Source organism: Mustelus asterias, unplaced genomic scaffold (genome assembly GCF_964213995.1).
Source record: "Mustelus asterias unplaced genomic scaffold, sMusAst1.hap1.1 HAP1_SCAFFOLD_2280, whole genome shotgun sequence".
Taxonomy (NCBI): domain Eukaryota; kingdom Metazoa; phylum Chordata; class Chondrichthyes; order Carcharhiniformes; family Triakidae; genus Mustelus; species Mustelus asterias.
The window spans coordinates 1-22,432 of record NW_027592225.1 but is presented as its reverse complement, the minus strand read 5'-3'; the positions used below and the strand labels follow the sequence as shown (position 1 = coordinate 22,432).

Genomic DNA, 22,432 nt, shown 5'->3' with positions numbered 1-22,432 from the left:
TATATATTTTATATATATATTTTATATATATATATATATGTATGTATATATGCCCTGTTTGTGAACCAAATCCTCCACTCACCTGATGAAGGAGCAGCGTTCCGAAAGCTCATGCTACCAAATAAACCCTGTTGTACTTTAACCTGGTGTTGGGAGACTTCTTACTGTGCCCACCCCAGTCCATCGTCGGCATCTCCACATCATGAATGAAAAAACAAAGAAAGGATGGGAGGAGGCGCATGTGGAGCATAAACACAGACATGGAAGATCCCACAACACTACTTCAAAGAAGTAGTGCAAATTGGCTGCTGCATTTCCCACATTACAAGACAGACAGACAGCACTTCAGAAGTACGTAATCGACTGTAAAGGGCTTTGGGATTTCCTGGGCTTGTGAAAGGTGTGATATCAATGCACAATTGTGTTTTATTTTCAGTTTCCCTAACTGAAGGGCTTGGTGAAGGGCTGTTTAAATAGCTCAGTGAGTCAGCAGTTCCACTGAAGGAAATGTGCAATCTGTGCACGTTCCCTAAAAGGTTCCGGAAATACATTTATCGGACATCTTGGAATTGGTGCGGTAATTGCTTTTGGATTGATTTCCAGAAAGTAATTAAGTAAAAGAACGCAAGGTGACTCCCATATCTCTCACAAAACATTGAGTGAGAGAGATAGAAAGTAGAAGCAGGACGAGGCCATTTGGCCCTTCGAGCCTGCTCCGCCAATCATTATGATCATCGCTGATCATCAAATTCAATATCCTGGTCCCCCCCCCCATATCCCTTGATCCCAAAGAGCTAGATTAATTTCTTCTTGAAATTGATGCAGGCTTTGTGGTTAGAGAGGTTTCTAAAATTTGACGTTGTTCCTGTTTGTAATGAAATAGTAGTTGGTGATTCAGACCCTTGAGCTATTTCAGTCAGACCCTGTCTGATCTGTACCTCAGCTCCAGTTCCTCGCCTTTGATCTGTATCCTTTGATACTCCGCTTTAACAATAATGTATTGATGGTGTGCTATACATGCCTGAAGCATGTCCGTGATTGCTGAAGCTTCATCGCGCGCTATTGTTTCATTGAAGCTTTCAACAGTGGTGGTTTGCCATTGCCTTTCACTCTCAAAGGTCAGGTCCCATGTCAGCATCAGCCAGGACAGGAATTAAACCTCTGCTGTTTTAATTCTTCTAATCTCCACACTAGCCATCTAACCAACTTGGCTAATTGGCTACCAATCTGTTGATGTCAGTTTTGAAAGCTTCACTTGACCCAGCACTGATTGATTTTTGGAGCTTCAGGTTTCTACTATTCTTTTCAAAATGTGCTCCCCAATTTCATTCCTTGATCACCAAGCACTAGTTTTCAGATTGCACCCGCACCCCATCTTGGATTCCTTCATGAAACCAAGCCGATTATTTGAAACTATCAAATCTAATCTTTCTATCATTTTAAGCAACTCCATTAAATCTCTCCTGAACTGTCTAAATTCTGGAATGATACTGTGCCTTTAACAATTGTATTTATATCATGTTTTTGGTAAGGGGTATGTTTATAATTCAGCTCTGTTTACACGGTGCTGATTTGTCTGCAGCAGGCAGCTCACATGTTGAGAATGCAGGCTAATGATTTATTTTAGGTGGAAGTATGTTTCTTTTAATCTGAATTGATGCAATTTTGTTTGTTTTTGTTTTTTTCCCTGGGGTTTCAGAGTAAGGTTTTGATGAGGTTGATTGACAGAGTCATGTGACTGGGTGGAACTCGCCCTACAGGGAAAATACACAGTTCTGTTTTATTTTAAGAGTCAGTTTCTGCCTGGTCCTGAAAGAAGCAAGAGGTGACACTCTGTCTCTCTCTCCCCTGATTCTGTCTCTCTCTGCCCTGCCGCCGCCGCCCTCTCGCCCCCCCCTCCCACGCTACCGCTGTCCCTCTCGCCCCGCGCCGCCGTCGCCGCCACTGCCCCTCTTGCCCCCCTACCTCTGCCGCCACCCCTCCCCCCTCTGCCGCCATCCCTTTCACCTCCCTCCACCGCCACCCCTCTTGCCCCTCCCCCTCCCCAGAAGGGTTCCAAAGGCTCTTGAACTGTTAACAAGCCCAAACTTATAAGCCTGGGAGTTTGCTAACTGATTTTGAAGAGGAGTTTAATTCCATAAGAGGAATATTGCTTGAATTGGAACTAATAGAGATAGGTTAGCAGTTAAGAATTCTACCTTATCATGTTTAAGTATTTCCAATTGGTAAAAGTTAAGCTCCGTAGGTGGTGTGATTAGTAAATTTGCAGATGATACAAAAATTGTGGAGTAGTGGATATAGAGGAGGATTGTCGGAGGACGCAGCAGGATATAAATTGGCTGGAGACCTGGGCCGAAAGATGGCAAATGGAATGGAACCGGACAAATGTGAAGTGATGCTATTTGGAAGATCTACTGCAGAAGGAAAGTATAAAGTAAATGGTAAAGCCCTTAGAAATATTAGTTAGCATACAGAGGGATCTAGAAATGCAGATCCACAGTTCCCTGAAGGTGGCAACTCAGGTGGACAAGGTGGTCAAGAAGGCGTATGGCATGCTGGCCTTCATCGGTCGGGGCTTAGAGTATAGGAATTGGAAAATCATCTTGCAGCTGTATAAGACTTTTGGAGAATTGTATCAATTCTGGTTGCCAGACAACCGGAAGGATGTTGATGCATTGGAAAGGTTGAAAAGAGGTTTACTGGGATGTTGTCTGGTCTGGCGGATGTGGACCATGAAGAAAGATTGAACAAACTTATATTGTTTTCATTGGAGCGTTGGAGGATATGGGGGGACCTGATAGAGGTTTACAAGATTATGACAGGTTTGGATAGAGTGGATAGTCAAAGTCTTTTTCCCAGGGTTGAAGAGTGCATAGGAAGTGAGAGGGGGAAAGTTTAAAAGAGGTGTAAGGGGCAGGTTTTTCACACAGAGGGTGGTGAATGCCTGGAACGCGCTGCTGGAGGAGGTGGTGGAAGCAGATTCTATAACAACATTCAAGAGGCATCTGGATAGATACATGAATAGGCAGGGAATAGAGGGATATGAACCAAATAGAGGCAAGAAAATTTCAGATTAGAGAGGCATCCGTGTCGGCACAGACTTGGTGGGCCGAAGGGCCTGTTCCTGTGCTTTACTGTTCTTTGTTCTCGAATCACATCTGGAGTGAAACACCTTATCCTCTCACTAATGCAAAATAGAAAAAACTGTTGGGGTCCAGCTGGGCTTCGTAACATACTTTGGGGTTTCTGACCTGGTCCCTCACAATTCCAAAGAATAGTTAAGTCTATATTGCTGTCAATCTGACTGACTTAAACCCCCCCATAATGTTGCAATGATGTAAATTCCTTGAATGACTAAATAATCCTGAAGAGCAGGGCTAGGTTTCAACAGACCTGTGAAATATTCTCAAGTCTGTGTGCTCCAGAATAGAACTGAAGGAAGAAAACTTGTATATTGTTTATTATGTTCAAATTGTAGCCTGCTATGAACTTCTACACATGGTGAGAATGCTGTTAATCACGGTGGCACAGTGGTTAGCATTGCTGCCTCACACGCCAGGGACCCGGCTTCAATTCCGGCCTCAGGCGACTGTCTGTGCGGAGTCTACACATTCTTCAGGTGCTCCGGTTTCCTCCCATAGTCCAAAGATGTGCGAGTTAGGTGCATTGCCCATGCTAAATGCATGGGGATAGGGCGGGGGGAGAGGATAAGATGCTGTTTTGGAGAGTCTGTGCAGATTCGATGGGCTGAGTGGCCTCGTTCTGCACAGTAGGGATTTTGTGGATTCCATGGAATGTGTGTGAATGATTCATACATATTTCGAAGATTATTTAGCAAGCTGGAAACTTACTAATAGAGAGTGAGAACTAGCCCCTATTGGGAGAAGCAGTTTGTGCATTTTACTTTCAGCTGCCTTTCCAACACTGACTCCTGTTTTATTCCAGTCCATTCTAATCTCCTTGTTGAGCATTTTCATTTGTTAAGTACTGTCTAGATTTGCCTAGTGCTTGAGTGATATTTCCTAGATGTCAAATGAATTAGTTGATCCAATGCCACTTCTTACTTGACGGGAGATTACAAGGAGATGTATTTTCATTTTTGCCAATTCTGCATCGGCTTTTTCAGGTTTGTTTTTATTGGCTCATGTTTGAGGTAAACTATAACAACTCATGATTTATACACGGGACAACTTGATTTTTAGTGCTTTGTTTCTTGAGAGTGAGGTTGCTATGACAAAGGTAATCAGTCGAGACCATGGAGGGAATTGGAAGCAAGTGTAAGAATTTAAAATTGGGCTGTTGCTTAACTGGGAGCGAACATAAGTCAGCGAGCATGAGTAATGGATGAATGGGACTTGATGTGAGTTAGGACAGAGGCAACAGTGTTTTGGATGAGATCATGTTTTTGGAGAGTAGAACGTTGGACCCTGGCCTGTAGTGCATTGGAATAGGCAATTCAAGAGGTAACAAAGGCAAGGCAGAATCGGGCGATGTTATGGAGGTGGAGCTAGGTAGGTAGCCTTGATAGTGGTGTGGATATGCGGTTGGAGGTCATCTCGGGGCCCAACGTGACATCCAAGGTAGCTAACAGTCTGGTTCATCCTCTATCTCCAGAGAGAGTTGGTGGTTGTGTACAGTTTTGGTCTCCTTACTTGAGATAGGACATACTCGCATTGGAAGGAGTACAGAGGAGATTCACTAGGTTGATTCCAGAGTTGAGAGGGTTGGCTTATGAGGAGAGACTGAGTAGACTGGGGCTATACTCATAGGAATTCAAAAGAGTGAGGGGAGATCTTATAGAAACATATGAGATTATGAAGGGAATAGATAAGATAGAAGCAGGGAGGTTGTTTCCACTGGCAGGTAAAACTAGAACTAGGGGGCATGGCCCGAAAATAAGGAGGAGCATATTTAGGACTGAGTTGAGGAGGAATTTCTTCACCCAAAGGGTTGTGAATCTGTGGAATTCCCTGCCCAGTGAAGCAGTTGAGGCTACCTCATTGAATGTTTTTAAGGCAAGGATGTATAAATTTTTGAACAGTAAAGGAATTAAGGGTTATGGTGAACGGGCGGGTAAGTGGAGCTGAGTCCATGAAAAGATCAGCCATGATCTTATTGAATGGCAGAGCAGGCTTTAGGGGCCAAATGGCCTACTCCTGCTCCTAGTTCTTATGTTCTAAAGGGCTTCAGCCGCAAGGACTGAAGGCAATGGCTTCGACTTTCCCTATATTTTGTGGAGGAAATCTATGCTTATCCAGTATTGGATAGCAGACAAGCAGCCTGACAATTTAGAAGCATTAAGCTCCAATCTGAGTATCACGTTGATCCCTGTTCCAGCCTGCTGCCCTCTTTTGATTACATTGCAATGTGGAAGAACCTGCTGATATACTTTGAGACGAGCTTTCGGCTGTTCCTGCTGGAGTCCCTTGCTGCTTGTAAGGTTCAGCTTGACCCATAATGTTTACAAAGAGCTCTAGTGAGCAAGCTTTAAGGGAAATGGCTTGTAATATGTGTGTACGCCTTTGTTGGGACTGAGAGATCCAGGTCTCTCTCAACACTGTTGTGCATAACTAAAGGTATCAGGAGGGCACAGATAGAAAAATTGACTGACACATTAAAGACAGATTTTCTTTTCACCTGGATTCCTGTCAGTTGTAATGAGTGTTTCAAGTGTTTGGTTTGGGATTTTAGGTTGCAAGTATAAGTGAAGGCAAGATATAACATGGAGCACAATGTTTTCTGTGGAGGTGAAATGACAGGAAATATGCCTAATTATGATTGGGTAATGTGGATTGTAAGAAATTATTATCCTGGAACTTCAGTGGGCTGGACAATATTCTGGGTCAGATTGCACAGCCTTGCATCCTGAGGTTTGACGTCTGATTACCCCTTGGCTGCACCAACCAACTCAAGAGCAGCAGCTTCCCTGCTGACATCAGAATTTTGGATGGACCTACCTCGTATTAAGTTGATATTTCTCTACACTCTAGCAAGACTAACACATTCTGCACTCTCTCTCCTTTCCTTCTCTGAATGGTATGCTTTGTCTGTATAGCACACAAGAAACAATACTCTTCACTGTATACCAATACGTGTGACAATAATAAATCAAATCAAATTAAGTGAATAAATGAAGCAGATTCCCCCTACTCCAATCTTAGCTTGTGTACGTTTGATGAATGAACTGTGGTTTGATGGGACCCTGTGCATTGTGTCCTGTTAGGATCCTGGTCAATAGAGGTCCCACTGAAAGGTACTCAGAATACTTGGCTTGCATATGAACTTGCAGGAGTAGGCCACTCAACCCCTCGAGCCTGCTCCACCATTCAATAAAATCATCTGATTTAACCGCAACTCCACATGCCTGTCGACCTCCCGATAACCTTTCCCACCCCTTGTGAATCAAAAACTTACCTAGCTCTACCTTAAAAAATATTTAAAGACTCTGCTTCCACTACCTTTTGAGGAACAGCGTGGTTCTTCGAGAATCCTCTTCGAGAAAAATATTCTCCTCATCGCTGCTCTAAATGAGTGATCCCTTATTTTTAAATAATGGCTCCCAGTTCTAGATTCTCCCACAAGGGGAAACATCCTCTCCACAGTGACCCTGTTAAGACTCCCTCGAATCTTGTATGTTTCAATCAAGTTATCTCTTACTCTTCTAAACTCCAGCAGATGCAAGCCTAGCTTGTCCAATCTTTCCGCATAAGACGAGCTTCCCAATTCGAACACCACTTTAGTGAACTTTCTCTGAACTGCGTCCAGCACGTTTACCTCATTCTTTAAATGAGACCAATACTGTAGTACAGCACGTGGTCTCACCACTGCCCTGTACAACTGAAGCATAACCTCCCTACTTTTGTATTCCATTCCCTTCACAAATAGCATTGTTAGCTTTCCGAATTACTTGCTGTACCTGCATACTAGCCTTTTGTGATTCATGCACTAGGTCACCCAGATCCTTCTGCATCTTCTCTGTAATCTCTCTCCCATTTCGATAATATGCATTTTTACTTTTCCTGCCAAAATGGACAGTTTCACACTCTCCCACATTATACTCCATTTGCTAGATTTTTGCCCACTCACAGCATCTACCTATATCCCTTTGTAGCCTTTTTGTGCTCTCTCCATGTCTGTTTGTTGTCATTAGCAAATTTAGGAACTATACCTTCAGTCCCTTTGTCAAGTCATTTATATGAATTGTCAAGAGTTGAGGCCCCAGCAATGATCCCTGTGACACACCAATCATTACATCTTGCCAAAATATGCCATCTGCCACAATGCATCACCTCACACCACTGTTTCAAAATCCATTTGCTACTTGTCTGCCCATTCTGCTTGTTAGTCCAATTCCTGTTGCGTGTGTTTCATATCATCCTCCCTGTTTGCCAGTCCTACAAGTTCGGTATCATCAGCAGATTTTGTAATTTTACTCCGTATTCCAAGATTTATACAAAGCAAAAGATAAAGCAGCGGTCCCAGTAATGATGTTTGAGGAATGCCAATGTACCATTCTGTTGTCTGAAAAGCAACCATGTACCACAACTGGGGTGGCATGATGGCACAGTGGTTAGCACTGCTGTCTCTCAGTGCTGGGGACCCGGGTTCAATTCCTGGCTTGGGTCACTGTCTGTGCGCAGTCTGCTCGTTCTCCCCGTGTCTGTGGGTTTCCTCCGGGTGCGCCGGTTTCTTCCCACAGTCCGAAAGACATGCTGGTTAGGTGCATTGGCCGTGCTAATGGCGACTAGGGGATTTTCACAGCAACTTCATTGTAGTGTTAATGTAAGCCTACTTGTGACACTAATAAATAAACAAAACTTGCTGCTTTCTCGTCTTAAACATTTTTTAATCTAATTGAGCACTGACCGTCCTGTTTCATAAACTTCAATTTTATTAATCTTTTTTGTGGTACTTTATCAAACTTATTCTTAAAGTCCACATAGACAACATCCACTGCACTCCCTTCATCAATCTTCACAGTTGCTGCATTAAAAAATTCACTTAGTCAAGTTCAGTTAGTCTTGGTAGCACAGTGGTTAGCACTGCTGGCTCACAGCACCAGGGACACAAATTCAATTCCGGTCTTGGATGACTGTGTGGAGTTTGCATTTCCTCCCCAAGTCTGCGTGGGTTTCCTCCGAGTGCTCCGGGTTCCTCCCACAATCCAAGAACGTGCAGGTTAGGTTGATTGGCCATGCTAAATTGACCCTAGTGTCGGGGATTAGCAGGGTAGATATATGAGGTTACGGGATTAGGGCCTGGTGGGATTGTGGTTGATACAGACTCAATGGTTCGAACGGCCTCCTTTGTACTGTAGGGATTCTATGATTCTAAGTGTGTTCTTCCTTTTAACAAATCCATGCTGGCTATTGTTAATCCAAACCTCTCCCAAGTTCTTGTTGCTTTTTATTCCCATGATGATCGATTCCAAAAACCACCTCTGTTTTGTTACAAGGTGGAGCAGTGCTATATCCCAGCAGCATAGGCTGGAACATTCAGACAGCTATGAGTGTTGTGCGCTACAGAATCGTAGAATCCCTACAGCGCAGAAGGAAGCCATTTGGCCGATTGAGTCTGCACTGACCACAATCCCACTCAGGTCCTATCCCTGTAATCCCGTATATTTACCCATATTTACCATGGCCGATCCACCTAACCCGCATGTCTTTGGACTGTGGGAGGAAACCAGAGCACCTGGGGGAAGCCCACACAGACACGGGGAGGATGTGTAAACTCCACACAGATGGTCACCCGAGCTTGGAATTGAACCCAGGTCCCTGGCACTGCAAGGCAGATGTGCTAACCACTGTGCCACCCATTAATATAATGTGAAAGAAAACCAAGATTCGAACGTTCAGTGAAAATAATGAAAACTGTCCTTTTGGGGGCACTCTCACTGCCCTCCTCTCTTACAGGTCATTCAGCAGCCCCCCACTCATCAACTTTACCAGAAAATTCTCCTTGGTTTCTCCGTCATCTATTTATCTAGTTTCGCCATAAATCGATCTGTGATATTCACCTCATGTTATAGTGAGTTCCACATTCTAACCACTTCTGGCTAAACAAGTTCTTCTTAATTTCCTCTTGCATTTATTATTAACTGCCTTATGTTTATGATCCCTAGTTTTGGTCTCTCCAACAAGTGGAAAACATCTTCTCTAACCTATCAAACACTTCCAGTCCTAAAAGAGCTCTGTCAGATGGTCAATTTTCTTTGGTTATGATATCCTCAGTTCTGGTCGCATCCTTGTGAATCTTATTTGCGCTTCCCCTAGTGCCTCAATATGGTCTTCATAACATGGAGACCGGAACTGTGCACATTGCTTCTAAGTATGCTTTAATCATGGTGTATGTACATAAATATAAGAGCAGGAGTAGGCCCATTCAGCCTGTCTAACTTGCTCTGTCAATCAGTAAGATCATGGCTGATCTGATTGTGGCCTGAATCCATTTTCCTGCCCCTCACTCCCAGTTGATCAACAATCTGTCTAACCCGTCCTTGAGTATATTGAGCTTCCACGATTCTCCGGGGAAGAGAATTCTAAACACAAACCAGCCGCTGAAAAAAAATTCCTCCTCCTCTGTGTCTCTAATGGGTGACCCCTTATTTTGAAACTGTGACCCCCCCCCCCCTCTAGATTCTAGGAAGAAACATGTCTCTCCGCATCTAATGTCTCACGTTTTTGAGCCAAGTGGCTCGAGATCCATGAGTTTCCATAAGGTTTGCAGTTGAGTAACATTGAGTTTAAATATTTCTTCAGAGGGACTTTATAAATTATTTTGTTTCATAGAAATGTCATTACATTGGGCACGTGTCTCCCTCGACTAACTGATTTTCATTTTCTGTAAACTGCACTGTTGCTGCGAGCTGTTGTCGATGAATTTGCCTCTTATTGTGTGTCTGTGCAGGAGAAGGTGGATTCGCAGCATGCCCATGGCATGCAGGAGTTGGAGTTCATTCAGGGACAACCCGCAACGGAAGAAGCAAGAAGATGTGTTGATGGGTGGTTGAAAGTACCAGGTATCTTTTCTCCTCCATTTCACTTTGAAACAGATTTTTAAAAAATTTTATTCGTGGGACATGGGCGTCGCTGGCTGGCCAGCATTTATTGCCCATCCCTAGTTGCCCTTGGAGAGCCGTTGAAAGTCAACCACATTGTTGTGGCTCTGGAGTCACATGTAGGCCAGACCAGGTAAGGACGGGAGATTTCCTTCCCTGAAGGACACTAGTGAACCATGGACAATCGACAATGGTTTTGTGGTCATCAGTAGATTCTTAATTCCAAATATTTTGAAAATTTAATTCAAATTCCACCATCTGCCGCGGTTGGGATTCGAACCTGGGTCCCCAGAACATTAACTGAGTTGCTGGATTAATAGTCTAGCGATAACCCCACTGGGCCATTGCCTTTGTTTGGTTGGATTGTGGATTGCTGAAGTTAGAAGAAGATTGAGGTAATCTGGGTGGCCGGTGGCAGGGGAATCTATCCATACTTGTAAACAACAGCAGGCGGGTGGTGGAGCGATACACCGCTGAAAATTCCTCTGATTTTCCCCCTTCCATAATGAAAACCAATCCAGAAAAACCACATGGACCAAATATCTCTGCACATGCTACTTTTTCAAATTTATTTATGAGATGTGAGCATTGCTGGCAAGGCCAATATTTGTTGTCCATCCCTAGTTGTCCTTTAGAAGGTGGTGGTCCACCGTCTTCTTGGACTGCTGCAGTCCATGTGGTGTATGCATTTCCCCCTAGTACTGTTGGGGCGTTCGGCACAGCAACTGTTGAGGAATGGCAATATAGTTTAAAGTCAGGCTGGTGTGTGGCTTGGAGGAGAACTTGTCAGTGGTGGTGTTTGCAACCATCTTCAGCAGTTTCAAGAATGACTTCTCGCCATCATAAGGACAGAAATGGAATGTTTATTGATGTACTGTTTACAACTGCTCAGCACTGAAGCAGTCTATATCAATATGCAGCAAGATCTAGACAACTGAGGCTTGGGATGACGTGGCAAGTTATATTTGCTTCAAGCAATGACGATCTCCAATAAGAGGGAATCTTAACCATCTCTCCTTGATATTAAACAGCTTTGCCATCGCTGAATCCCCCACAGTCAACATCCTGGGGGTTACCATTGTCCAGAAACTGAACTGGTCCAGCCTATAAATACCATGGCTACAGGAGCTCGGAGTTCTATGTGCAGTAACTCACTTCTTGTCTTCCCAAAGCCTATCCATCATCTACAAGGCACAAGTCAGGAGTGTGATGGAATATATAATACTTGTCTAGATGAGTGTGGCTCCAAAAACACTCGAACCAAAGAATTCCTGCAGTGCAGAAAGAGACCATCCGGCCTACCAACTCGCCAAAGGAGCACTCCTCCTCCTTTGTACCCAGAACCCTGCATATTTAGCATAGCCATTCCACCTAACCTGCGCATCTTTGGACTGTGGGAGGAAACCAGAGCACAAGGAGGAAACTCAGACAGACATGCGGAGAATGTGCAAACTCCACAAAGACGTTCACCCAAGGCCGGAATCGAACCTGGCACTGTGAGGAGGCAGTGCTAACCACTGTGCTTCCTACTGCCCGAAAATCCCCCTCAATTCAGGACAAAGCAACCTGCTTGACTAAAGTCTCATCCACCACTTGAAACATTCACCCCTTTCACCGTCAGTACAGTGGGAGCAGTGAGCACCGTATAATAGAAGCACTGCAACTACTTGCTAAGTTTCCTTTGACAGCATCTTCCAAACCCTCGACCTCTACCGCTTAGCTGGACAAGGGCAGCAGACACATGGGAACTTTGAGTTCCTCTCCAAGCCACACACCATTCTGACCTGGAACTATATTGCTGTTCCTCCACTGTTGCTGAGTCAAAATCTTGGCGCTCCCATCCTATCTGTGGGTGTGCCAAAACAACATGGATTACAAAGGTTGAATACATTGGCCCAGTACCACCTTTCTCTGATGCAGAGCAAAACATTTCCTTTGGAACAGTTAACTGCATTCTTACAACGATTATGGAACTTGATCAGATAGAATTCCCTGCGCAGATGGGTTCAGTGCTGAGATCTCCTCTGTTGCTTCCATTAATTGATTCAATAAGTATATATAAATTCTATAAGGGTTGTTTTTCAAACTGGAGACATGTGACCAGCGGTGTTCCTCAGGGATCGGTGCTGGGTCCACTGTTATTTGTCACTTATATTAATGATTTGGATGAGAATATAGGAGGCATGGTTAGTAAGTTTGCAGATGACACCAAGATTGGTGGCATTGTGGACAGTGAAGAAGGTTATCTCGGATTGCAATGGGATCTTGATCAATTGGGCCAGTGGGCTGATGAATGGCAGATGAAGTTTAATTTAGATAAATGTGAGATGATGCATTTTGGTAGATTGAACCAGGGCAGGACTTAATCGGTTAATGGTAGGGCGTTGGGGAGAGTTACAGAAAAAAGAGGTCGAGGGGTACAGGTTCCCCTCCACTTGAAAGTGGAGTCACAGGCGGACAGAATGGTGAAGAAGGCATTCGGCATGCTTGGTTTCATTGGTCAGAACATTGAATTCAAGAGTTGGAACGTCTTGTTGAAGTTGTACAAGACATTGGTGAGGCCACACTTGGAATACTATGTACAGTTCTGGTCGCCTTAATATAGAAAGGATATTATTAAACTAGAAAGAGTGCAGAAAAGATTTCCTAGGATGCTACCGGGACTTGATGGTTTGAGTTATAAAGAGAGGCTGGATAGACTGGGACTTTTTTCTCTGGAGCGTCGAAGGCTGAGGGGTGACCTTATAGAGATCTATAAAATAAAGAGGGGCACAGATCAGCGAGATAGTCAATATCTTTTCCCAAAGGTAGGGGAGTCTAAAACTAGAGGGCATAGGTTTAAGGTGAGAGTGGAGAGATACAAAAGGGTGCAGAGGGGCAATTTTTTCACACACAGGATGGTGAGTGTCTGGAACAAGCTGCCAGAGGTAGTAGTAGAGGCGGGTACAATTTTGTCTTTTAAAAAGCGTTTAGACAGTTACATGGGTAAGATGGGTATAGAGGGATATGGCCAAATGCAGGCAATTGGGACTAGCTTAGTGATTTAAGAAAAAAAGGGTGGCATGGACAAGTTGGGCCGGGGGCCTGTTTCCATGCTGTAAACCGCTATGACTCTGTAAGTAGCAGAAACAAGTTCAGCTGCATGTTCATCTCGTCTTAGCTTCTGGATCGATGTCTCTTCATCAGTCTGCCTGTACTGCATCAATGGACTCGTTACCTGAGCTGTGATGGCTCTGTATACTTTTGTTTGGTTCCAACCCAGTTTCAAGGGCCTCCAGAAGTTTTGGTTTCCAGACGAAACAGGAAGGGTTCTAACTTCCCTTTTCAATTGGGGTCGGCCTCAAAAACTACAAACATTGAAGTCATGATTGCATCTCTCTCACAGACTCAAAAAATCTTTTATATTTGATCCTCTTTTTGGATTCCTCCTTCTGACAACATCCCTGACCATAATGTTTTGATAAACAATTGCAATCTATTCTTCAGCGCAGAATTATGTTCCATGCATGAGGGGAGTTTCTAAGCCCTTAATTATTTGTGACATTAGAAAAAATTTACTCGCTAAATCTACAGATGAATTGTATTCAGACTCTTCCGATCACGTTAACAAGTTTTATATCTTCTTTTGCACTTGATTTCTTACCTTCTATATTTTGCTCCCTGGTCCTCCTCAACCTGCAATGTCTTTTTGAAACAGGGCTGAAGCCTGGGGTTGTCAGTTTTGGTCGGAGAGGAGATAGAAGAGGTACAAGTGCTTCAGTGACTGCTGATCCCATTGACTGCCCAATAATGAAATGTAACAGGAAGTTTGACAATCGACATTTGCTTTTAGGGCACTTGAAAAGGTAGGCATTTGTTTTTAAACTTGATAGTGCAAATAGTGACATCGGTACCTGGCTGCGTAAGACTGGTTTTGAGGAGATAGAACACTGCAGAATAAAGTTTAAAAGTTTATTAGTGTCACAAGTAAGCTTGCATTAATATTGCAATGAAGTTACTGTGAAAATCCCCTAGTCGCCATACTCTGGCGTCTGTTCTGGTACACTGAGGGAGAATGGCCAATGCACCGAACCAGCACGTCTTTTGGACGGTGGGAGAAAACTGGAGTACACAGAGGAAACCCATGTAGACATGGGGAGAACATGCAGATTCTACATAAACAGTGACCCAAGCTGGGAATCAAATCCCGGGTCCCTGGTGCTGTGAGGCTAATCACTGTGCCGCTCCATAATGATTAAGTTCCACCGGAGCAAGCAGAGAGGGAGCGATTCATGTTAGGAGTGCTGAGGGTAAGAGAGATTGATTTTTTTAACCTTTTTAGCGGAATTTTTTTTTTAGTTAAACAGGAAACCGGAAGTAGGCCGTGGAGAGGCCTGGGAAGGTTTCTGCCCATTAAATTTGAACGGGGAGGAATCCCGAGACACTACACGTGTAGAGTCTCCCACCCTCCCCCCTCCTCTAACCTAAAAAAAAAAGACTCGAGTGAGAGCAGGTAAGCTCTTTCTTTCTTGTTGTATTAGCAAGTTATCGAGAGGGGATGGAAGTGAAGGCAGTGCAATGTTCCTCTTGCAGAATGTTTGAGGTGAGGGACGCCGTCAGTGTCCCTGCTGATTTCACCTGTGGGAAGTGCACCCATCTGCAGCTCCTCAAAAACCGCGTTAACGAACTGGAGCTGGATGAACTTCGGATCATTCGGGAGGCAGAAGTGGCCATAGATAGAAGCTTCAGAGATATAGGTACTCCAAGGAATGAAGATAGATGGGTGACGGTTAGAGGGGCTGGGAGGAAGCAGTCAGTGCAGGGATCCCCTGTGGTCGTTCCCCTCAGCAACAAGTATTCCGCTTTGGATACAGTTGAGGGGGATGACCGACCAGTGGTAAGCCACGGTGACCAGATCTCCAGCACTGAGTCCGTCCCTGTGGCTCAGAAGGGAAAGGGGGAGAGCAGGAGAGCAATAGTTATTGGGGACTCATTAGTTAGAGGGATAGATAGGAGGTTCTGTGGCAGCAAAAGAGACTCACGGATGGTACGTTGCCTCCCGGATGCCAGGGTCCGTGACGTCTCAGACCGTGTTTTCCGGATCCTTAAGGGGGAGGGGGAACAGTCACAAGTCGTGGTACACATCAGTACCAACGACATAGGTAAGAGAAGGGACGGGGATTTAAAACAGGAATTTAGGGAGCTAGGGTGGAAGATGAGAGCCAAGACAAACCATGTTGTCACCTCTGGTTTGTTGCCGGTGCCATGTGATAGCGAGTTGAGGAACAGGGAGAGAGTGCAGATAAACACGTGGCTGCAGGGATGGTGTAGGAGGGAGGGTTTCAGTTACATGGATAATTGGAACGCATTCTGGGGAAGGTAGGACCTGTACAAACAGGACGGGGTGCACCTGAACCAGAGGGGCACCAATATCCTCGGAGGGAAATTTGCTACGGCTCTTCGGGGGGGTTTAAACTAATTTGTTAGGGGGATGGGAAAAGGAGCTGTAGTCCAGAAGTCAGTGTTGAGTGTAGTGAGGTACTGAGGAAGGTATCAAGGTCGCAGGAGTGTACCAGCAGACAGGAAGGTGGGTTGAAGTGTGTCTACTTCAATGCAAGGAGCATCCGGAATAAGGTAGGTGAACTTGGAGCGTGGATTGGTACTTGGGACTACGATGTTGTAGCCATTACGGAGACATGGTTAGAACAGGGACAGGAATGGTTGTTGGAAGTTCCGGGGTATAGATGTTTCAGTCAGAGTAGAGAAAGTAGTAAAAGAGGTGGTGGAGTAGCATTGTTAATCAAGGATAGTTTAACGGCTGTAGAAAGGCAGTTCGATGGGGATCTGCCTACTGAGGTAATATGGGCTGAAGTTAGAAATAGGAAAGGAGCGGTCAGGTTGTTAGGAGTTGTCTATAGGCCCCCAAATAGTAATAGAGATGCGGAGGAAGAAATTGCAAAGCAGATTATGGATAGGTGTGGAGGTCTCAGTGTAGTTGTCATGGGGGACTTTAACTTTCCAAATATTGATTGGAACCTTTGTAGGTCGAATAGTTCGGATGGGGCAGTTTTTGTACAGTGTGTGCAGGAGGGTTTCCTGACACAATATGTGGATAGGCCAACAAGAGGTGGGGCCACATTGGATTTGGTACTGGGAAATGAACCGGGCCAAGTGTTAGATTTGGTTGTGGGAGAGCACTTTGGAGATAGTGACCACAATTCGGTGTCTTTCATTATTGCAATGGAGAGGGATAGGGCCATATGGCAAGCAAGGTTTATAATTGGGGGAGGGGTAATTATGATGCGATTAGGCAAGAATTAGGGGGCATAAGATGGGAACAGAAACTGTCAGGGAAAGGCACAAATGAAAAGTGGAGCTTGTTCAAGGAACAAATATTGCGTGTCCTTGATAGGTATGTCCCTGTCAGGCAGGGAGGAAATGGCCGAGTGAGGGAACCATGGTTCGCAAAAGAGGTTGAATGTCTTGTCAAGAGGAAGAAGGAAGCGTATGTAAGGATGAGAAAGCAAGGTTCAGTTGGGTCGCTTGAGGGTTACGAGGTAGCAAGGAATGAGCTGAAAAAAGGGCTTAGGAGAGCTAGGAGGGGGCATGAGAAGTCCTTGGCGGGTCGGATCAAGGAAAACCCCAAGGCTTTTTACTCTTATGTGAGGAATAAAAGAATGACCAGGGTGAGGTTAGGGCTGGTCAAGGCCAGTCGTGGGAACTTGTGCATGGAGTCAGAAGAGATAGGAGTGGCGATGAATGAATACTTTTCTTCAGTGTTCACCAAGGAGAGGGGCCATGTTTGTGAGGATGAGAGTGTGATACAGGCTGATAGGCTGGAGGAGGTAGATGTTCTGAGGGAAGGTGTATGAGCAATTTTGAAAAACCTGAAGGTTGATAAGTCCCCTGGGCCAGATGAGATATATCCTAGGATTCTTTGGGAGGCAAGGGATGAGATTGCAGAGCCTTTGGGTCCTCATTGTCCACGGGGTAGTGCCAGAGGACTGGAGAGTGGCAAATGTTGTTCCTCTGTTCAAGAAAGGAAATAGGAATGACCCTGGTAATTATAGGCCGGTTCGTCTTTCTTCGGTGGTCGGTAAGTTAATGGAAAAGGTCCTGAGGGATAGGATTTACGACCATGTAGAAAGATGCAGCTTAATCCATGATAGTCAACACGGATTCGTGAAGGGTAAGTCTTGCCTCTCAAATTTGATTCAACTTTTTGAGGAGGTAACTAAGTGTGTCGATGAAGGTAGAGCAGTTGATGTCATATACATGGATTTTAGTAAGGCGTTTGAGAAGGTCCCCCATGGTCGGCTCAGGAAGAAAGTAAGGAGCTGTGGGATTGAGAGAAATTTGGCCGATTGGATAAGTAACTGGCTATCTCATAAATAACCTGGTGTTGTTAGACTTCTTACTGTATCTCATAGAAGACAGAGGGTGGTGGTGGATGGAAAATTTTCAGACTGGAGACCAGTTACCAGCGGTGTACCACAAGGATCAGTGGTGGGTCCTCTGCTATTTGTGATTTTTATAAATGACTTGGAGGAGGGGGCTGAAGGGTGGATCAGTAAATTTGCGGATGACACCAAGATTGGTGGAGGAGTGGATGAGGTGGAGGGCTGTTGTAGGCTGCAAAGAGACATTGATAGGATGCAGAGCTGGGCCGAAAAATGGCAGATGGAGTTTAACACTGATAAGTGCGAGGTGATTCATTTTGGTAGGACAAATTTGAATGTGGATTACAGGGTCAAAGGTAGGGTTCTGAGGAATGTGGAGGAACAGAGAGATCTTGGGGTTCATATCCACAGATCTCTGAAGGTTGCCACTCAAGTGGATAGAGTCGTGAAGAAGGCCTATAGTGTGTTAGCGTTTATTAACAGGGGGTTTGAGTTTAAGAGGCGTGGGGTTATGCTGCAACTCTACAGGACCACATTTGGAATATTGTGTGCAGTTCTGGTCACCTCATTATAAGAAGGATGTAGAAGCATTGGAAAGAGTGCAAAGGAGATTGACCAGGATGCTGCCTGGTTTGGAGGGTAGGTCTTATGAGGAAAGGTTAAGGGGGCTAGGGCTTTTCTCTTTAGAGCGGAGGAGGATGAGAGGCGACTTAATAGAGGTTTAGAAGATGATGAGAGGGATAGATAGAGTGGACGTTCAGAGACTATTTCCTCGGGTGAATGTAGCTGTTACTAGGGGGCATAACTATAAGGTTCATGGTGGGAGATAGAGGAGGGATGTACGAGGTAGGTTCTTTATTCAGAGAGTGGTTGGGGTATGGAATGGACTGCCTGCTGTGATAGTGGAGTCGGACACTTCAGGAAATTTCAAGCGGTTATTGGATAGGCACATGGAGCACACCAGAATGATAGGGAGTGGGATAGCTTGATCTTGGTTTCAGACAAAGCTCGGCACAACATCGAGGGCCGAAAGGCCTGTACCGACCGTGCTGTACTGTTCTATGTTCTAACTGGATACATACTGAAAATTAATTCCTTACCAGCTCGATCTTTTTATAAAATACTCCCCCTGATGCGGAATGGTTGCAGATATTATTCAGAGATACTGGTGTATGACTCCATCAGCCTGTTGTAGTTGTGTTTTATTGTTCCTCCCTCCATTCATTGTGTAGAGATCTGGATATAGATCTCAGGAAGGATATATTGGCCTCGGAGTTGCTGCTATGGAGATTGACTGGGGCGGCACGGTAGCACAGTGGTTAGCACTGCTGCTTCACAGCTCCAGGGACCTGGGTTCGATTCCCGGCTTGGGTCACTGTCTGTGTGGAGTTTGCACATTCTCCTCGTGTCTGCGTGGGTTTCCTCCGGGTGCTCCGGTTTCCTCCCACAGTCCAAAGATGTGCGGGTTAGGTTGATTAGCCAGGTTAAAAATTGCCCCTTAGAGTCCTGAGATGCGTAGGTTAGAGGGATTAGCGGGTAAATATGTGGGGGTAGGGCCTGGGTGGGATTGTGGTTGGTGCAGACTCGATGGGCCGAATGGCCTCCTTCTGCACTGTAGGCTTTCTATGACTGGAATGTCTCCAGGGTTAAAAGATTTAAGCCATGAGGATAGGGTTATATTCCATTGATTATACAAGATTATGGGTGATCTAGAGGTCTTGTGGGCGCAGTGTGGATGTCCCAATCTCTGGGCCAGAAGCCCCGGGTTCAAGTCCCACTTTCGGAGTTGATGGCCGCAGCAGGTATGTTCATAACGTGGCCAAACAGGTTGATCAGCCTGTAAATCCTTCCAAGGACAGGTGGGAAGAGTGGGAGAGCTTCCTGGCCAGCCACACTGCAGGAGGCAATGGCAAATCACTGCACTACTTTGGCATGCATAATCATGGGATGAATCCAATGGTGGAACCATGGTCACCAAGGTCCTTTTAGGCATGGTATCTGAAGGGGGAGGAAGGGATCTAATTTGAGATGTTTAAGATGATTAACGGAGTTAAAGTAGAGGGGAATCTATCCTGTCTATGTTCCCCAGAGAGGGACACGAGGAATACTTAATGGGTAACGCAAATGGGCTCTGTTTTAGCTCCTGGTCTGGAAACCAGTGATGAGGCTTGAAGTAATGACTGTCCATGCTCCAGCCAGGGACTCTAGGGCCTGTTTTAGGAGCAAATGTGCGGCAACGGTTGCTGGAAAAGTCATGTGTGGGAATCATCAAAGAATGCTTGGTCCTCTTGCACTGTCCGCGGTGTTGGTGTTTTACAAAGCCCTGAACCCATCCATTGGTGAAATCGGGTCCCCCTCTGTGGCAGGTTGGAAGAGAGAGTCCATCCGAGTACAGTCCCAGGCCTGGCAGCCTTATGGCTGTGCTGACTTTTAGGTTACTTGATGAAAGAATCCTTGTTGGGTGGGCCTGTTGTCATTCCTGCAAAAGACCGATGTTGAATATCTCCCGAAGGCTGATTTGAGACAGATTTTTGATTTATAAGGCAGTCGAGCATGATGAGGAAGTGGAGTGGGAGCCACAGGCCAATTAGCCATGATCTTACCGAATGGCAGAGTACGGTCGAGGTTATTTCTTATGTTTTACGATTGATCCCTGACCATTATAGACCATTCTGGCAAGCAAGCTATGAAGTGTTTATGCTTCATGTAATGGGCACACAAGCTGACAGACTGAGCATGAACAATCCTGAGACTCTCCCTCTTCATATTGCCGGTGGGGACTGCACGGTGGCACAGTGGTTAGCACTGCTGCTTCACAGCGCCAGGGACCCGGGTTCGATTCCCGACTTGGGTCACTGTCTGTGTGGAGTCTGCACATTCTCCCCATTTCTGCGTGGGTTTCCTCCGGGTGCTCTAGTTTCCTCCCACAGTCCAAAGGTGCATTGCTCATGCTCAATTCTCCCTCAGTGTACCCAAACAGGTGCCGGAGTGTGGCGACTCGGGGATTTTCACAGTAACTTCATTGCAGCTTGAATGTAAGCCTACTTGTGACACTAATAATTAGACTTAAAAAGCACAGCAGCGTTTCCAGTTGGGAGCTGTGCTCCTCTCGTCTTTGCTATTGGCTGGCTCAGAGAAAGTCCAGTTCGTGCACTGTGGTAACTATTGAAATTTGTTTTTTTAAAAAAGGTTTGACCATTCTCCCTGTGATCCCACGATTACACTTCATGGGTCTCCATCCACTTGGTATATTTGTGTTGCATGCTGTCAACGATTCATAAACCCACAGAAATATGAAGAACATTTGGCTTCAAAGGTACATTGTGACAAATGCATGATGAATAAAATTCATATTTAATATGCCTTTTTCGGTTAACCATGATATCCATTACTCGTACATGCTTAAATATACACCTTCCTAAATTATTAATGGATTCCTCCAAGTAGTTTACCTCTTTTTGTTCGAGTTAAAAAATTTTGTCTCCCCTCCCAACTAGCTCTTCTCGAGTCTCCTTCCCCCTCTCTCTCTCTCTCCCGCTCCTTCCCCCTCTCTCTCTCTCCCGCTCCTTCCCCCTCTCTCCTGCTCCTTCCCCCTCTCTCTCCCGCTCCTTACCCCCTCTCTCTCCCGCTCCATCCCCCCCTCTCTCTCTCCCGCTCCTTCCCCCTCTCTCTCTCTCCCGCTCCTTCCCCCTCTCTCTCTCTCCCGCTCCTTCCCCCTCTCTCTCTCTCCCGCTCCTTCCCACTCTCTCTCCTGCTCCTTCCCACTCTCTCTCCCGCTCCTTCCCCCTCTCTCTCCCGCTCCTTACCCCCCTCTCTCTCTCCCGCTCCTTCCCTCTCTCCCTCTCTCTCTCTCTCTCTCTCCGCTCCTTCCCCCTCTCTCTCTGCTCCTTCCCTCTCTCTCCCGCTCCTTCCCCCCTCTCTCTCTCCCGCTCCTTACCCCCTCTCTCTCCCGCTCTCCTTCTCTCACTCCCCCCCTCTCTCTCTCCCGCTCCTTCCCCCTCTCTCTCTCTCCCGCTCCTTCCCCCTCTCTCTCTCCCGCTCCTTCCCCCCTCTCTCTCTCCCGCTCCTTCCCCCTCTCTCTCTCCCGCTCCTTCCCCTCTCTCTCTCCCGCTCCTTCCCCCTCTCTCTCTCCCGCTCCTTCCCCCTCTCTCTCTCCCGCTCCTTCCCCCTCTCTCTCTCCCGCTCCTTCCCCCTCTCTCTCTCCCGCTCCTTCCCCCTCTCTCTCTCCCGCTCCTTCCCCCTCTCTCTCTCCCGCTCCTTCCCCCTCTCTCTCTCCCGCTCCTTCCCCCTCTCTCTCTCCCGCTCCTTCCCCCTCTCTCTCTCCCGCTCCTTCCCCCTCTCTCTCTCCCGCTCCATCCCCCTCTCTCTCTCCCGCTCCATCCCCCTCTCTCTCTCCCTCCTCCCCCCTCCTCCTCCCCCTCTCTCTCTCCCGCTCCATCCCCCCTCTCTCTCTCCCGCTCCATCCCCCCTCTCTCTCTCCCGCTCCATCCCCCCTCTCTCTCTCCCGCTCCATCCCCCCTCTCTCTCTCCCGCTCCATCCCCCCCTCTCTCTCTCCCGCTCCATCCCCCCCTCTCTCTCTCCCGCTCCATCCCCCCCTCTCTCTCTCCCGCTCCATCCCCCCCTCTCTCTCTCCCGCTCCATCCCCCCCTCTCTCTCTCCCGCTCCATCCCCCCCTCTCTCTCTCCCGCTCCATCCCCCCCTCTCTCTCTCCCGCTCCATCCCCCCCTCTCTCTCTCCCGCTCCATCCCCCCCTCTCTCTCTCCCGCTCCATCCCCCCCTCTCTCTCTCCCGCTCCATCCCCCCCTCTCTCTCTCCCGCTCCATCCCCCCTCCTCTCTCTCCCGCTCCATCCCCCCCTCTCTCTCTCCCGCTCCATCCCCCCCTCTCTCTCTCCCGCTCCATCCCCCCCTCTCTCTCTCCCGCTCCATCCCCCCCTCTCTCTCCCCTCCCTCTCCTCTCAGCTCCATCGCCCCTCTCTCTCGTCCGCTCCATC

General features: G+C 46.5%; 1 protein-coding gene across 1 annotated transcript in view; it reads left to right on the top strand.

Annotated features, from left to right (window-relative positions):
• Positions 1-20,755, top strand: part of LOC144489533 (E3 SUMO-protein ligase ZNF451-like) — a gene marked incomplete at its 3' end in the record, with an annotated part of 51,422 nt that extends 30,667 nt beyond the window's left edge. The window contains exons 5-7 of the mRNA XM_078207401.1: positions 9,910-10,021; positions 13,758-13,905; positions 20,629-20,755. Coding sequence (XP_078063527.1) covers positions 9,910-10,021; positions 13,758-13,905; positions 20,629-20,755 — 387 coding nt within the window. The remainder of the gene's footprint in view (positions 1-9,909; positions 10,022-13,757; positions 13,906-20,628) is intronic.
• Between the last annotated feature and the right edge of the window lie 1,677 nt (positions 20,756-22,432).